The sequence below is a fragment of the Arachis hypogaea genome, chromosome 18 (genome assembly GCF_003086295.3).
Source record: "Arachis hypogaea cultivar Tifrunner chromosome 18, arahy.Tifrunner.gnm2.J5K5, whole genome shotgun sequence".
Classification (NCBI taxonomy): domain Eukaryota; kingdom Viridiplantae; phylum Streptophyta; class Magnoliopsida; order Fabales; family Fabaceae; genus Arachis; species Arachis hypogaea.
Genome location: NC_092053.1, coordinates 606,112 through 621,631, shown reverse-complemented (window position 1 = coordinate 621,631; position 15,520 = coordinate 606,112). Strand labels below are relative to the sequence as shown.

The 15,520-nt window shown below is 31.8% G+C and overlaps 2 protein-coding genes across 2 annotated transcripts; both read left to right on the top strand.

The window, feature by feature from the left end:
- The first annotated feature begins 2,218 nt into the window (after nt 1-2,218).
- LOC112772175 (BIIDXI-like protein At5g11420) lies at nt 2,219-5,126 on the top strand. The gene is made up of 3 exons (XM_025817062.3): nt 2,219-2,609; nt 3,495-4,007; nt 4,413-5,126. Exons 1-3 carry the CDS (start codon nt 2,534-2,536, stop codon nt 4,946-4,948), a joined length of 1,125 nt encoding a protein of 374 aa, XP_025672847.1. The 5' UTR covers nt 2,219-2,533; the 3' UTR covers nt 4,949-5,126.
- Nucleotides 5,127-5,838: 712 nt separating this feature from the next.
- LOC112771831 (cytochrome c oxidase subunit 5b-2, mitochondrial-like) lies at nt 5,839-8,797 on the top strand. Its single transcript, XM_025816650.2, has 6 exons — nt 5,839-6,256; nt 6,341-6,423; nt 6,727-6,777; nt 7,722-7,788; nt 7,900-7,979; nt 8,382-8,797. Exons 1-6 carry the CDS (start codon nt 6,097-6,099, stop codon nt 8,430-8,432), a joined length of 492 nt encoding a protein of 163 aa, XP_025672435.1. The 5' UTR covers nt 5,839-6,096; the 3' UTR covers nt 8,433-8,797.
- Nucleotides 8,798-15,520: the final 6,723 nt, after the last annotated feature.

Sequence of the window (15,520 nt, the reverse complement as noted above, 5' to 3'; positions counted from 1 at the left end):
GTAATTATCTTATTGTAAAATTAATATTTTGTTCTGCTAAAATATACACTAATTATATCCTAGTAAAGTAGCTATTGGGGCTGCCACCTCATCATATTCATATATATCCTACTAATTGTTGTTCCATCACTCAAGAAACAAGAAAACTATTTGTAAGGTTAATTAATTATTTCAATCTAAATCCGGTGGACAGAGACCATGTAATCAACTATATGAAACCACATGCGACCATGTTAATTGTTGCCTAATGAACTTACAAAAACAATCATTCTCAAAACTGCTATAGTAAAATTGCAAGTATTATTGTCTTTACATTTAACTCTTTATCAAAAAAAAAAAATCAACAGTATAATTGTTATATATTTTTAGAATTTAATTTTGATATACTATTAGTGTAAAATAATTTTACACGTGCATCTAATATAATTTTACATCAGTAAAAATAATTACTTTTAATATTAACCGTGTAAATGATCATCCAAAAAAATAAATGTAATTGCACACTGTGGATGCATCAAAATTAAAGTTATATTTTTAATGAAAAAAAGTTTCAATCTAATATCTAGTCATGTATTATAGGAAAGATATTAAACTAATCTTTCACAACTAGACCGACCACCTTAATAAAATAGGTCTATTTTTTTTTTTCGGAAATTTCAGTGAAATGGAACCATATTAATAAATTTCTTCAGAAAAAGCTGGAATAGTATTGGTTCAATTAATCGAGAACATGGGTTGCCTAAGATAGAATCTGGTGGATCCCCTTCTTCACTGATTTTCACAGGTCAATTGGACACACTGTTCTCAATCCCCCACGAGGGTATCATTAAAACATGTAGACTTGGTAAACAGCATTCGCCAAATTCACATAATTGAAGGGTAATCTCGTCCTTTCACTCCAGAGAGATCTAGTAGGACACAGCGTAACCCACCCTTCTCATGAGAAGATCTGTATGAACATGATCCAATTCCAATCCAAAGCCATGTGTATTGGTATCATTCTACAAAACGACACTAAAATGCTCATTTGCATCTTGAGTATATTTTTAGTTAAATCCCATCCATAATGTTTGTTTATAAATAATGTTGTGCGGTGGCGTAGCAAACCCATTTGGATGCCACTTAAACAAAGTTTTGAAGGGACAAAATAATGTCGGAATGTGTATAAACTTAGCTTAGAAAGACATAATTACTAAGCGGTGGCGACATATTCTCCAATTAAACTTATATGATGCATGAATTAAGGTGTGTGACATTATTAAATCAAATCTGAATCGCATGAAGTTGGAGTATGCAGACTTTTGAGGTAACCGACAATGTTATGTTCTGAATTGGAAGTAACATGTGGGTTTAATTTTAATAGCTTTGTCATAATATTATTATCATTATCATTGCCTGAAATTGGAAGCAATGAAATCTGAATATTATTGCACTGTTTATCGGTAAAACAAAGCAAAAACTCAGGTGTAATCGATTTTACGTGAAATTAATAATTGAGAGTTGTTAGATAAAAATTTAGTTAAATCAGTTAAATCATCTAACAATTTTCAATTATCAATTTCACATAAAATTAATTGCACTTAAATACGAATTGAATGCTATGCTTAAAATGAAACCGTGACTTCATTAGTCAAAGCAAGCTAAGGCTTAGGCTGGGTTTGGTAAAGCTTTTTCAGGAGGTGCTTGTGCTCACAAGCACGTCATTTTGCGTTTGGTAAATTAAAAAGCTCAAGTGCTTGTACTTGCGGCTTTTAAAAGTTAGGGGTGCTTTTGAAAGCACCTAGGAGGGAGCTTTTCAAAGCTGGCTTGTGCTTTTCAAAATTTAAAAGTCTAATATAACCTCATATGTTAACTAATTTTCAAATTTAATGTTTGCATTTATGTCTATTATAGTATTTTTAAATTTTAAAAGCTATTTTACCAAACACAATTGATATTACTTATGTTTATTAAAAGTTGTTTTTGATTTGATTTACCAAACATAAATGCTACAACTTTTAAAAAGCCATCTTTTAAAAGTTAACTTTTATAAGCTACTTTTAAAAAGTAAAAGCTTTACCAAACTAAGTAAGGAACACGTGCGTGCTCATCATATATTTACTTGAATAATTATTACAAAAAAAATTTAAGTGCAGTCAATTTCACGTGAAATTAATAGTTGAGAACTATTAGATGAAAATTTAATCAAATCAGTCAAATTATCTAACAGCTCTCAGTTATTAACTTCACATGAAACCGACGGCACCTGAGTTTCTACCTTTTGAAATATTATTTGTGAAATTGTTTACTTTTATATTATTTTGCACTTAAAATAATAGTTGTTATAATTAGAAAGTGATAGTTATGTAGTAAATGCATGGAATATTGGAATTTAGTAAAAGGGATTGGGATTGGGATAGATCCAGTGGCATTAATGTAGTTTAGGTAAGATTGAGTGGTGTTTTCATGCGGCAATTCAAATAAAAACCGAGTGGTTGCTGTGCGGGATCTCATCCATCTCATCTATCTCTGCTTCTTCAATTCATCTCTTGCCATGAAAATGCAGAATCTGACTCTGCTTTTAGTGCTATTCCTCTCAACCTCCCACTCTGCTTTCTCCATCACAGACGGTCAGTACTTCTTAACTTTCCACTTAATTTACATTGTTATTACATTAATATACTATATACCATGCATGAGATATGTGCACCATTAGAAATTGTAGGCATCATTTAATTCTTCATTTTGAATTTCTTTATCCGATCCATTTAAATTGTTTTTCTCATATAAAACTTTATTTGGTATTTGAGTCTCTATTAGTTAGATTGATGATGAAATGGATAACATAACCCGATTCATTCATTAAAAAATGTAGCGATCAAACTAAGCACGTAAAATATTAGAAACCAAACTAAGTATCAAGTGAAAATTGTAAGATCATATTAAGTTTTATCTCTGGTTTCCTTACATAGCAAATTTAGATTTCAAAATTCAAATTCTTAGTAATTTATCCTCTGGAAATTGTGCTAAAAAACTAAAGATTTTATTACAGCAATTATAAGTATAAGTGAAGTTAATAACTAAGAACTGTTAGATGAAAATCTAGTTAAATTATTTAAATCATTTAACGGCTCTTAGCTATTAACTTCACGTGAAGTTCACTGTACCTAAATTTTTACCGTAAAATAAAATGTTTTAAAAATAATTAAATTATATATAATTGGACATTATTGATGATAAATATCCTTTAAAAGTAAAGAAAGAAAAAAACATACAACTCATGGCCATGGGGATCTACAAGAACAATATTTGTCAATCAATCTCTTCACATGGCTTATACACTTCATCATGTGCTCACAGCCTTGCACCAAACATATCATGTTATTGTTTCTCAGAGTATGGAAAGTGGAAACACAATTTTTTTATAAATAAAAAAAAGTTGTTAAAGATAAACTACTTAGCTCATTTTCTTTGTGGTGGGCCATACATTAACGGTTTTTTTTTTCACTTTTCAGGATTATTGCCGAATGGGAACTTCGAACTGGGCCCAAAACGGGGCCAACTAAAGGGCTCAGTAGTTACGGCCCAAAATGCAATTCCTAATTGGAGCGTAACGGGCTACGTAGAATACATACAATCAGGGCAGAAACAAGGTGACATGCTTCTTGTTGTGCCCGAAGGTGCTTACGCTATTAGGCTCGGCAACGAAGCTTCCATCAAGCAGAACGTGAAGCTCGTGAAGGGGTTGCACTATGCCATAACATTCAGTGCTGCACGCACGTGCGCACAGGAGGAGAAGCTCAACGTGTCTGTGGTTCCATCCAATGAGAAGAGAGATTGGGGTCAGATCCCCATTCAAACCATGTATGGTAGCAATGGTTGGGAGTCCTTTTCTTGTGGCTTCGTTGCTGATTTTCAAGATGCTCAGATTGTCATCCATAACCCTGGTGTTGAAGAAGACCCTGCTTGTGGCCCACTCATTGATTCCGTTGCCTTGAAGGTCTTGAACCCACCCAGAAGAACTAGAGGTACAAGCTCGTTGATAACTGACAACCATTAAATGACAATTTAGTTAAATGAATAAATTATTATTTGTACTCATAAAAGATATACATGTTGACAAATGTACCCATATAAGAATAAAACGACAATTATAACTATGGAAGATAGTTTTTGTATGCCAAAAATACTCAAATGTTGGTTACACAATTGATCCGTTAGGATATTCTTGGCACACAGAAGCTATCTTTCGTGAGTATAATTGTCGATTTATTCTTGTATGGATATATTTGTCAGGCGTTTGTATCTTTCGTGAATACAAATGATAATTTATTCTTAGTTAACTACTTCCAACTATTAACTTTATATGATAAATTTTTACATTTTATTAGTTAAGATTTTATAAAATTTTACTAAGTTAGATGATTTTACAGCGAATTTGCTGAAGAATGGAAACTTCGAAGAAGGCCCATATGTGTTTCCAAACGCATCTTGGGGGGTTCTGATCCCACCACACATTGAAGATGCTCACAGTCCTCTAATAGGGTGGATAGTGGAGTCTCTGAAAGCAGTGAAGTACATTGATTCAGAACACTTCTCTGTCCCTGAGGGCAAAAGAGCCATTGAACTTGTTGCAGGGAAAGAGAGCGCAATTGCACAAGTTGTGATCACCACAGTTGGAAGGATCTATGACCTCACCTTTGCCGTTGGTGACGCCAGCAATGCATGTGAAGGGTCCATGATGGTTGAAGCATTCGCTGGCAAAGACACAGTCCAAGTCCCTTACCAATCTAAGGGCAAAGGAGGGTTTATCAGAGGTAAGTTGAGGTTCAAGGCTGTGTCAACACGGACCCGTGTTAGGTTCCTAAGCACGTATTACACCATGAAGAATGATAACTCTGGTTCGCTTTGTGGACCCGTCATTGATGACGTCAAATTGTTTAGCGTCCGTTACCCTAGACATGCTTAATTAGTTATATCCAGGATAGTTATGTAGTGTTTATCTTATTATAAGATTGCATAGCTAGTGCAATCAAAGCACATTCCATGATGATCCGATCCATTTGGTTTCAATGAGCATCGTTGATGCATCTCTTGTAACAATTATTATTATTATTATTACTGTACCATATAATTTTCATCATCATGTACTATCCACCCTGTTTTTCCATAAAAGTTGGCGAGTTTCTTTCAATATTAAAATTGATTTATGTGGAATGCTAATCTTCTCATATTATCATAATGATATATACAAATTAAAAGGAGCAATTGGCAAAAGATCTCATATTATCACAATTTTGAATTAACGAATCACGCAAAAAAAAAAAGAATAAAAAATAGGAAAAGTCTAAGGGCAAACAAATTTGTTAAAATTTGGCCAGCAAAACAAAAACAATCCCGTTACGTTACCAACAGCATTTCTATTTCTGCCAACTCTTGCTTATGACTGTGTTTTTTATGGATGTGTCTAATAAAAATATTATTTTATGACTGTATCTAATGGAAGTGTCTTTATATATATCTTTCCTATATGTGTCTCCTTATGCATGTGTTTAAAATATAATAATTAATTATTATTAGCAATAAGTTTACAGATAGTATATTAGTAACATATACTTTTCCAAACAAAAATGAGTGATTCTCCACCATTGATAAAATTTTATACCATTAAATATACTATTGATGACTAATTTCACAAAATCTGCTGGTCTAACACTCATCTGAAAAATAATTAAGGCTAGTTATGAAAGAGGAGAGACTAAACCCTTTTAAAGTTAAAAAAAAAAAGAAGATAAATTGTGTGGTCAGTGTTTAGCAGTGATCTCCTAATTTGTAGTAATTGCATGTTGAATGGAATTTGAGCGAGTAAAAATGTGATGAGCAAACGATAGACGCAGTCGCAGTAACAAAGCTGTTCTCGCAGAGTCACACGATCATGTTAAATGCCACGTGCGTGTCTGCATGGGTCACGTGCCGCGGGCTTTGGTGTGTTGGGTTTTCGTTCAAAGTGAGTGATTGAGAGAGCGAGCGAGTCTATTTTCACTTTTCCTTCAAAACACTTTCCCATTTCTGCTTCGATCAACCAACGCCGTAACCACCTCAGATCAAAGCAGCACCATGTGGCGGAGGCTCGTTTCTTCTCACTTCAAATCCCTAACTGCACTCTCACCTTCTTCTCATTCCCGATCCGCTTCGCCAGCCCTCCGATTCGCCGCCGCCGCCGCCGCCGCTCCTTCCTCCGCTTCCTTCATTAATCGCCATGTCTCCACCCAATCAGGTATTCCCCTCTTTCCAATTTTTTTGGTTCTCCTATTGAGTTATTTGTTATTCGATTTTTTTATTGGATGTTTTGTTATTTTAGGTGGTAAGGTAAAACTTAGGGTTGAGGATGTAATGCCTATTGCCACTGGGCACGAACGCGAGGAGATTCAGGCTGATCTCGAGGTTATTCCTTTCCTCATTCCCGACGATTGCGATTCTATGCGTAATGTGGAAATCTTCTTAATCGAAATTTAGTACAAGTTTAGATTGGGAGATTTATGCACTGAGTACTACTACTATTCGATTGATTATTTGTTTTTAAGTTTTATTTTCCGAAGTTCTGAGGATGCTTTCCATTATTTTCATTTATAAAGAAATTTATCAAAAGCTATTTTAAATTCAATCATGCTATTATTTGAATCTCTTAACTTCACTATTAGTCTGCTAAGATTTTTTTTTCTCTCTAATCTGTTTCTTATTGTTTAGGGAAGGAATATTCTTGAAATAAACCATCCTGAAGGTCCATTTGGCACAAAGGTTAGTTCGTTAGTGGCATTTAGTTATTTTTAGAAATATAAGATTGCAAAGTTTTTGATGTTTACAAACCATTAGATTTTAGAAGATAAAGTGCTCGGTGGTGTTTTTAGTTTACTTTTTAGTTGTTTGATTGCATAAGAGGGTATGAGTACTCTGTGTCAGAATTATGTACCGTGTTCAACCTTTTTTTCTATCATGATTTAAAATAAAATATAGCATAATAAACAGTCATTAAAAAGTTTAAATGCATAAAGTAAGCATAACCAATACATATTGAGTTATTAATCCATTGTTACATAACAAGTGCATAAAAATACTTAGAAGGTTAAATTGATAAAATTGACACTCACATTGGAACAACTATGACTTGCCATTAATGCTCCATTTGTCTGTTGAGTTCAATGCAGAAATAATCCGCCAGAGCTTCTGCTCAGACAGTACTCTAGCATCAATTTATGCTTAATAGAAATAGCTGCCAATCAATATAGAGATGCCCATAAAAAATGTTAAAATTCACGAGGACTATCTGTATTATTCAATTCGATAGGTAATAGTGGTGAATATTTAGCTTTTATGAGAAAATGTTATCCTGAATTGCTTTGTGCTTGGTGGTTAAAGATAAAAAGTAAGCATGAGGCTGGAAAACCAATTAGTGAAAGTTATAGCTTGTTAGGTTTGTATTGGGTTTTACAGAAGGAAAAATATGCATTCATTTAAACTATTATTAGAATAATGTGGATTTGAAGTGGGGAAATCCTCTTATTACCCATTGAACCTTAACTATGTGCTTAAGTTTCTTCACTTTTGTTTTTCACTTCTAAATTGGCTATCAAACCTGTCTGGGTATTTGTTGTGCTTCTTTTTATTTATTCCTATTTTATTTTATAAATATTAGTTTTAGTTTGTATCCACTTTCATTGTTAATATGCTATGTTGATCTACAGGAAGCACCTGCTATTGTAAAGTCTGTCTATGATAGAAGGATAGTCGGATGCCCCGGCGGTGAAGGTGGTAAGTTACTTATCTTTATTTATGAATTCCTATGTGAAAGCTTTCTTACAATGTGGTGAAAATTACTGGAATTTGCTTTTCTATTGAGGTGAAAAATTTTTTTGGTCGCAGAGGATGAGCATGATGTTGTCTGGTTTTGGCTGGAGAAGGGCAAGCCTTATGAATGTCCAGTATGCTCACAATGTTTTAAGGTAAGTTGAGATTCATATTCAGTATTTTACCATACCATGAGTGATAAGGAGTTAAATGTCAAAATATGGCAGTATATATAGATTGAAAATATCCACTTGTTTACTTGCGCTTGTACTTAAGTATTGATTGCCATTGGTTAATATATGAAGTCATTGGTACAAGTTCTATTTAAATACTCAACCTGGCTATTATCATCATCAAAGCTAGTGATAAGTGAGGAAACCAAACCTCCTTTTATGGGTTGTAACATATAGCCATTCTATGATGGATGAAGTGTTTGCCTAAATGAGCTGTTAATTGCACCAATTTAGAAGTATAACTGGAGATAATTTAGTGCCTGTTTTCTAGCTTGGAGCCTGTCACAGCTCATTGTAACTAAATATTTGGTCTTTCATTTGCAGCTTGAAGTGGTGGGAGCCGGTGGTGATCCTTATGAACATGGTCACCATTGATTTCATCCTGCAATTTTCGTCCGGAATAAAATCTTGAAACATGGAGAGACATTGTTTACAATCATGCCGTTAAAATCATTGAGGCCTTTTTGTTTTGTTTTTATTGGTTTGTGTACCTTTCGGTCTTGCAACTTTAGAGATAGAAAGTTTCTACGGTTATTTAGACACAGGCTGGTCATTTGATTGAGCTATCAAATCCTGTTAGGTTATCATTTTTGCTTTGCGCAATAATTGATAACAACGCTGATTCATTAACTCGGCTTTAATATGTAGTAGAACTGGCAGCATTTTTTATTTTGAGCAGCTAAACCGCAAAAGGTGTCAAAAGCTGGAATCGTATTAATTAAAGAATCTTTTGGGCTAAAGTTCCTCTGTTTTGGTTTGAATTGTTGACCTCATGTGCACCATTTCTACCATATCATGGGCCTAAGCCCCAAATACCGGCCTAATGGACTAAACGAAATCATGTGGTAAGCCCAAAAAATGCCTCTAAAAGAAATAAAAAAGTCACCTTGTTGATAGGGGTGTTCATGGATTGAATTCGATTTGCATATCTGTGGTATTTATCCGAATCTGATCCGAAAATTGTGGATATAGATTTGATATAGATTTGATCTACAAACTAATAGGATTGGATTGTGGATTTTGTGTAGGTATCTGCATATTCGCGTATTCGCAAATAAATAAGTAAATATTCTTTTTATGTTTTATTTCAACTAATAATTATCATATATGTTGTATCATTTTAATTTATTATTTAAGAAAAGTATGTTTAATATTATTTTAAGAATAAATATATTTAAAAAAAAAAATTTTATTGATATTCTTTTAATAAAAATAAGCTTTTAAAAATATTTGTGTTTTGCAGGTATATCCGATATCCAATCGAATGGGATCCAAACTTAGAAACTGAACTATCTGATCAGATGATTTTAGTGTGAATCATATCGTAATTTTAGTCATATCCAATTCGATTGGATTTGCGTGCACCCCTATTTCTTGACCCTCACAACATGGTATTTAATATTTATATACAATATGACTTGATAAAAAAAACGCCTGCAGTTCTAAAATGAAATTATGCTGATAAAATAAATAAATAAACTCTAATAAAATAATACGGAAAACATACTATGGAATAAACGGTGGGTGGGTAGTAGACTAATATGGTGGAGTGGAATTTAATTCATACAGAAACTTAAGTATAGATAAAATGCAATAAAGTCGAACAGTACACAGTATTTTCCTTATGTGTCCTATCTTTTTGTAGAAGGGAAAAAATATCAAAAAAGAAAGATATTCGGGTTAAGGCCACCAACTTCAGCTTTTGCCAAAGGATACAGACGAACGAAAATTGCATCCACTGAAATGACAACTAAATAATATTCGTATGAACTAGGGAGCTGTACCAGAAATGCCTTTGTCCTTTTGTGAGCCTTATGAAATTAAATGGCAGTAAAAATAATTTTAAAAAATTGAAACGATAATTTGTTTTCAAAAGTAGTAATTTTAACAAAATTATTCAAACATCAACTGTCATATTTATGATTTTCTGTTAACGGAGATTAGACAAATTGATCGATGACGGGTTAATTTTATCAACTTCAAATATTTTTTGAGGATTTATATCGTTTTAATTAAATTTTTAGGATTCTTTTTGCCAATGAAAAAACTTTTTGGAGTCGACTTGATATATAGTTTACTCAATTAAATTAGATGGCATGTAAATGTATGTATGAATCTAAATCAAGAAATTGGAATGAAAATGGAATAGATTCAAAGCCTCACTCGCATCACATCTTACCAATAATGAAAAGGAAATAAATATCACAATCGTTCCGAATTGGAATCACAGAGGCACATAAATATAGATGAAGAAATGCTTTACCAGCCATTATTCCTTCTCCATCATTATTTCGTGCAGATGTTTTACTTTATCTAGCAGTATGCTAGCTAAGTTAGCACATAGTTTTTTTTTTCCCCACAAAAATATTGAATATTGAACTGCTGCTACTATCCAATAATACTAGTTTAGTATATATTCAAATTTGGTTGAAGATGTTGAATTTCAAGTTAGTTCATGGATGCATTAGCCCTTGTTAACATAACATGCATGCATGCTTCTGTATACATCATATTGTGGCATTCATCAACGTATTATTTCATAAATTCTTGGATGCAACTAACTAAGAATAAGAAAATGAGAAAATCCACCTTGTCAAAGGTGTCACATTATATAGAATTTGGATCTTCTAAATTTTGATTTTTTAAGAATAAAATGTGATTTTTTACTTTTAAATTCTTTTCTCTCATATTTATACTTGATCTCACTTATGAAATAAATATGAGAAATCACATTTTACTCTTTAAAATGAAATTCAAAATTTAAAGAATTCAAAATCCATTATATACATAACACAACTCATTACTTTAGTTATAGTAAATGAATAAAAGTATATATGAAAGAGTTTGAAATAAATAAAAATATACACAAGATTCTTAAATATTAAAGTATATTTTAAATATTATTTTAAAAAAGTATAGGGAGCCAATGAAATATTTGTACAATGTGTATCATGGAGGTTCAGAGAGTGTTAGAGATATAACCATCAGTTGAAACTTTTGGGATGAGTGGTATCATGACATGGTATTACCGTATTAGAGCTCTAGATTTGAAAGGTCAAGAGTTCGATCCTTAGTGAATTTTAAAATCAGTTTAAACTTTTGAAATGAGTGGTTTCATGACCTGAGATGTTTATTATTCCTACTACTCGAATTCTACACATTGTCTACTTAGACCATTGACTCCCTAGTAGATGGACAAAAATACACACCAAAAATTTATAAATATCAAACTTTCATAAATAATATGACACTAATTTTTTGTGTGTATTTGTGTCAATTCACATTAACTAATTCTCCTTATATATTTAAGAGTAAACTACCATTTTACCCACGAAAGTTAAACGCTAACATATCTATTTATAAAAAAAGGAAAGTACCATTTGTATCCATAAAATATGAGTTCTATATAACAAAATTATCCAAACACTAAAAAATTACATAAAAACCCCAAATTACCCTTATCATCATATGCATCATCTTTTCCCCACCACCACCACCACTAACCCTAACCCCATCCTCTTTCTCTCTCTCCTTCTATTTTCTGAGCTCGTTGCCGCCGCCAAAGTTCGTCAACTCTGCGAACTCCTTCCTCTCTCTCTCTTTCTCTCTCTCTCTCTCTCTTTCCTTCTATATTTTGCTTCTCTCTCTTCTACTTCTTCGAATGGTTGCGTGATGTAGGTTCAGTGGTCTCTGAGTTTGTAAACTGAAAAAGAACGGGTGGAACCGCGGATTGGACAGGGGCTGGAGCTCTGTGTCAACGAGAGATGGAGGGCTAGCTGGAACGGGTTGGAGCAGCGGTAGCGATCAGGCAGCGGCAGTGGCTCTAGGGTTGAAAAAGGCGGCGAAAACAGAAGGCGACGATGGTCTTGAGCTCGCAGAGGTGAGGCAAGGGGAAGAAGAAGAAAGAGAGAGGAAAACGGTGGAGGAGGAAAGAAATGGGGAAAGGACGCGGCGGCGGCGAGTGGAGGTTGGGTGGGACTTGACGGCGCCAGCAACTGTTGAGTACCGCAGCGGTGGTTACGTAGAGGAGCTAAGAAGGGGCGAGAGAGAGGAAGAAGAGTGAAAATCGGGTGGGGGGATAACTTGGTGTTTGCCGGTGGTGGTGCGGTAGTCTCAGACAATTTGATTTTTCTATTGTTGTTGTTGTTGTTGCTTTATGCGAAGAAGATGATAATGGAGATATAATGGTGGTGGTGGTGATGGTAGTGATGAAGGAAATGAGGTGTTGGTGCCTTTGAATTGAGTGATGGTGGTAATTAGGGTTTAGGATGGTGGTGAGGAAGAATTTCGGTGGTGGGTTTGGGATTGGAAAAGTGGTGGTGTGGAATAAGTGGTGGTAGCGGGATAATTTGAGAATTTCAAATAATTTTTTTGGATTTAAATAGTTTTGTTAGCAAAAGTTTATATTTCATAGGTATAAATAATAATTTTCTTTTTCTATAGGTAGATATATCAACGTTTTCAATTTTCGTGGGTATAAATAATAATTTACTCTATATTTAATCTAAACTTTTGTAGAAAGAAGAGATTGAAAGTTTTAAATTTCAACTTGAAAATAAAAAAAAACATCTCATAATTAGCCGATGGCAACGAAAAGACTAGTCATTGTACGAAATGAAATATATTCTTTAAAGTAAGTTTATTCTAGCGGTGTGCATAGATCGAGTGAAATTGGATTTGATGTGATCCAGATTTGATCCGAAATATATACCGACTCTATTTATTAGAGCCGAATTTGGTCCTAAACCCAATGAAACCTATACACTTCTTATAAGTTAGCATGTGAAAATATCTAAATTTCCAAGACTCCAATTATTATTTGACATGGTAAAATTCATTTAGAAAAATATAACAAAAACCAACTCCTTTAAAATTAAAATATAACCATAATCAATACTAATATTGTATAATGACACCAAATATTTAAATCAATACAAATAACACAATATTATGCATTAGTCTAAAATCTTATGCATTTTAAACATAAAGCATTAACTTATAGTCTTATAATAACTAATAACACAAAATATTAAAGTTTATAATACTTAAATTCCACATAAAAATAAACATCATTCATCACTAATAACACAAAATATTAATTGTGTATGATGACCGGACTACCGGGCCGACTTCGAGTGAGTCGAACCATGACCCAAAACCGACTTAAAATAATGACCGAATCTATTTTTAAAATTTTTACCCGATTCTAGACCGTAAAATCACACCAAACTAATTCTTAAAGTGCTTGAAGCCGGATCGAGCTATACACACCCCTAGTTTATTCAACCACAAATTATGAAAAGATACGATGATTATGTCGATTTACCTCGTCGTGCTATTGTTGGTACACACGTAGGTAGAGTGCAACCATCAATTTGCCTTTGCATTCTTTATAAAACGGTTAATAAAATATATATGAATTGAATGATACATATCAACTTTCCCTAATGAATGGTAGAAATTAATTAAATCATCTTCGTTATCACGTCATCTTAAAATATAGAGAGACAAAGTGTAATCACCAATACATGTTGATATTGAAAATATTGACGTTAGATAATCCAAGGCACACAACATTTAATGATTATACGAGGGCCTAACATGAAGTGCAATATCAAAGTGGCTTATCATTTGTATTTGACTTTTAATGATGAGTTATCTCATACTTCCTTTTCACTTTTTAAGCCAGTTTTGTCTTGTAATCACATTGGTCCACTCTATCATCAAACCAAATTTTGAAATTTGCATAGCAATCAAAACCTCCTTTTGTAGCTTTATGTAATAATTGGATAATTATACTTTTTATATTAAGTGGAAGCTGAAAATTTATTTGTCTCGTTTTTCATGAAATCTAAAATAGTTTTAGGCATTTTCTTCGTCTAAGGATAAATACTGCAAATAAAACCTACCACAACTATGCAAAATGAAACGTTCTCCTAAAAAATGATAAGGTAGTGTTTGTTTTTAGATGAGACTCAAAATTTCAGTTTTTTTCATTACTTTTGAAAAATAGAGAAATAAGAAATTGAAAATTTTAGAGATAGAGATGAAAATTTTAATAATATTTTTTTTCAAAAATATTTTTATTTAACTCTTTAAATTTTACATTTATCCCTCGATCTCTATGTTTATCTTAAATTAAACATAATATTAAGACATAATTTAGTTCAGTATATTTTATACCAAACATAATATATAGACTTAATTTAGTCTTTATCAATCTGTCTCCTAATCTCAATCTCCGTCTTCTTTCCAAACACAGCCTAAAATACTTATTATTCATTCTAAAGTCAGCATAGTAGTATTCGTACAGTAAATCCTTTGAATTTATTAATCTAATGGAGACGGATTAGCCAACTAAAAAAAGTTATCCATACCTTAAAGGAGACCACTTTAATAAAGACACTAAAAATGTCTTTTTTTTAAAAGATGTTTATATGTGTCATATTATTATTGGACATTTTGATTAAACTGGTTGATAATTTATTTTTAATAAACCAGGACAAAATCGGTTTATTATAGCAATAATAATAAACCCAATGTTTTCATTATAATTATTAGAACTGATTTGATCCGATTGAATTATATAATTTAAACCGAATATCTTTAAACTTTTTGATAAAAAGATAAATATATTCCTGATTTTTTGTTTTGTGGACATTTAAATCTCTAAAAATTAAAAAATATAATTAAATCTCTAAAAAAATGAATTTATTGTTATTATTATAAAAAATATCAATTTTATTTTAATTTGTTAGGAAATTTAAAATAACCGATTCATTAATACGTCCAATAATAATGTGAAACGTAAACGTCTTTACAAAAAAATGTTTTAAGCATTTTTATGAGAGCATTTTCCTCCTTTAAAATTATAGATGTAAGAGATATAAATATAAAAAAATTTGTAATTATATGTACTCTTTAAAGAGTTGTTCATCCATATATTATTTCTACTGACAAACACAAGTATATATGCAGAAGATATTATTTGAATATCTCATATGATTTTGTACTTGCTAATTATATTTTAATTAAAAATAAAGTATTATTTTTTTATTCTTGAAAGTTGATTAAAAATTTTAAAAATATCTTTAAATTTTAATTTATTTTAATTTTATTTTAGAAGTTTTTGATTTGTATCAACTTTATTTTCAACAACTAATTTTTAAAAAAAATTATAACCAATCCAGGAAGAATTTCACAAGAAAAATTTTTAACACAAGTAAATCAAATATATTTACTATGTATTATTGTTGGATTGGTCTTAATTTAAAAATAAATTAATTGTCAAAAATATATTTGATGCAAATTGAAAATTCTTAAAACAAAATTAAAATAAAATAAAATTTAAAGAGATTTTTAAAATTTTTAACAAATTTTAAAGAAAAAAATATACTTTATCCTTTAATTAAAATTAATTTCAAGTAATTTTTTATATTTAATTCTTATCTGTCATTTCATCC